The sequence below is a fragment of the Apaloderma vittatum genome, unplaced genomic scaffold (genome assembly GCF_000703405.1).
Source record: "Apaloderma vittatum isolate BGI_N311 unplaced genomic scaffold, ASM70340v1 scaffold36995, whole genome shotgun sequence".
In the NCBI taxonomy this organism is placed as follows: domain Eukaryota; kingdom Metazoa; phylum Chordata; class Aves; order Trogoniformes; family Trogonidae; genus Apaloderma; species Apaloderma vittatum.
In genome coordinates, this window is record NW_009716081.1 from 32,294 (window position 1) to 34,676 (window position 2,383).

Consider the following 2,383-nt stretch of genomic DNA (forward strand, 5'->3'; position numbering starts at 1 on the left):
GCAGCAGCTGCTTCTTCCCATCCTGAGCTCCTCTCTTTTGGTGGCACCAGTGGCACCTTGGATTTGTGCATTAAGTTGTAAGCAGGTGAAATAGGAAGCATTTACTTTTTTTTTTCAGGCAGTATTTACAGCTTGCATAGCCAGTCCCCATCTCCTCTAGGGAAAAACATCAAGATGTCAGTTCAGTTACGTTTCAAACCTACAGATCAGCAGCTAACACTAGTCTGACGTAATACATACTTCTTTTTGAACTTAGCTGTGCATACAGAAAAACGTTTCACATTTGCACATCATGCAGCAGAGAGACCATTCCACTGTGCCAGTTGATAAAAATGATTCAACAGCTGAAACACATCCTTGGATCAAATCCCAACTACACAACTGCTACTCAGACTCAAATCAAACCCACACAATGCAACGAGTTTTACAGCAGTAACGTTTACCCCTGTATTATTCACTTCAAGCTCTAAATATAGACTGTTTTTCTCTCAGAGATACAATTAAAGGAAAACAGAAGAGGCCTCACAACTAATCAACAGAACAATAAATACAGCAATTTGATTATACTTTTTCAGACTTACAGAGGAGTGTGAATCATTTGTCTGTCCAGTACCGACCTTTGTTGACGGCATGACACAAGCAGTTTCAGCAGCTAGAAACAAAAAATTACATTTAAAAAGCTTAAGTGATACAGAAAATTTAACACAAAGTGCACAGTATGAAAGCTGACCTCAACATCCGTTCACAACTACTTGTTGCAAAAGTACATCTCAGACTTCTTTTGCATGCAGTTCTATTTATAACATGAACAACTAATTTTGGCTTGTGTCATGTTCACAGAACAATTATAAGAGGCTGGCATTGCAGGCTGCTACAGATAATACAAACAGAAGGCAGACAGGACTCAGAAAATCCTAAGAAGTGACAAAATTATGAAATTGATATGCAATATTTGTGAACAAATAATCTAAATACCAGATTGAGGCACACACTGATGACATTGTATGAATGTTCTTTGCATGAAATCTTATTTTGAATGCACTGTTTCTGATATCAATACAGTACTAATTCTGAAAATGAGCAGTTAATCTTCAAACAATTCTAACAAATGGGAAAAGAACTCTTATTAAATTTAAAATGGAATCTTAGAAAGATAAATCAAAGCACATAAGCACAAGAACAACACAAGGATATATTAGTACTCTATACTTGTGTTTCTGGGTTTTGCTTTTAAAATACAATACTGTTTGGCACACAGCATCAATAAGAGAATACAGTTACTTAGTTAACACTCAACAGCAAGCACAGCCTGTTGATATTAACGAAAAACAAGCTTGAAACATATCGGTAGTCTTCAGTTTCTGCGCTGCTGCTGCTTATTTTGGCTATTTCAAGCAGACTCTGAAGAGGTCACCATGTTTGACTAGCAGTGAGCTAGCCACATGCACTGCCCAGATTTGTTACAGAGGTCAGCTCTTTAAAATCAAAGTCATCTAAGGTCACTAACTGTAGTCTTTTGCTGACTAAATAAAAAAACAATCACTGAATGAAAGCCAACGCACTATGGGCACCAAAACTGGCTGACATCACTATCTGGAAAATGGTCTTCTGCGAAAATGAAGATTTAAAGGACTTTCCACCTACATGAAACAAAGTACTAACACACGTATGAGAGGAATATCCTGATTTTAAAAGATGTTTAAGTCAAAGCAGGGATCCATCCAGGCTTCCCAAGGCCCACAATGCCCAAAGCCCTATCTCAATCTCAGGCACTAGTCAAGATGGGAATCCCACCACACTAGAGGAACTCTGATGGCCTTAGATATATATGGCTCAAAATACAGTATGTGAAACACATTTCAAACCTTCAGATTTTGAATTGAATGTTGTTAGTGAAGTTTCATCTTTAACAACTGCCCCATTTGTACTTGATGACTCAGTTTTAACAGCCTGCTGGGTTACCATAGTTTGTGTGCTGGAGACAGTACTGGATACAGAAGCGTCAGGATTTACAGTTCGTTTGTCCAAGTCATGTAATTCACCTACATTTGCTGTAGTCTGAGGACCTTAAAAAAAGAAAATAACAACCAGAATTCAATATCGGTAACACCTAAAAAAACTCAGCTTGATCTAATGACTTTAGTATCACAGAAAAACAAGAGTTTGGCTCAAGGTTTCTGCTAGAATAGGTATGTTTATATTAATTGCTAATGCTTCCTTTAGCTGTATTACTTAACAAGCATCTGCCTGCACAGTCATAAAAGATGTATGTAAACAGTTACATTAAAACATCCATTTAACTTGTTTGAAGCTTGCTATTCTGTATCTATTTGTTCACAAAAGGATTAATTTGGGAAAAAAAAATATATAAAGTATAATATAA

At 36.8% G+C, this 2,383-nt stretch overlaps 1 protein-coding gene across 1 annotated transcript in view; it reads right to left on the reverse strand.

Annotated features, from left to right (window-relative positions):
- HCFC2 (host cell factor C2) overlaps positions 1-2,066 on the reverse strand; it is a gene marked incomplete at its 5' end in the record, with an annotated part of 6,547 nt that extends 4,481 nt beyond the window's left edge. The window contains 2 exons of the mRNA XM_009869396.1: positions 582-652; positions 1,866-2,066. Of these exons, the coding sequence (XP_009867698.1) occupies positions 582-652; positions 1,866-2,066 (272 nt within the window). The remainder of the gene's footprint in view (positions 1-581; positions 653-1,865) is intronic.
- Between the last annotated feature and the right edge of the window lie 317 nt (positions 2,067-2,383).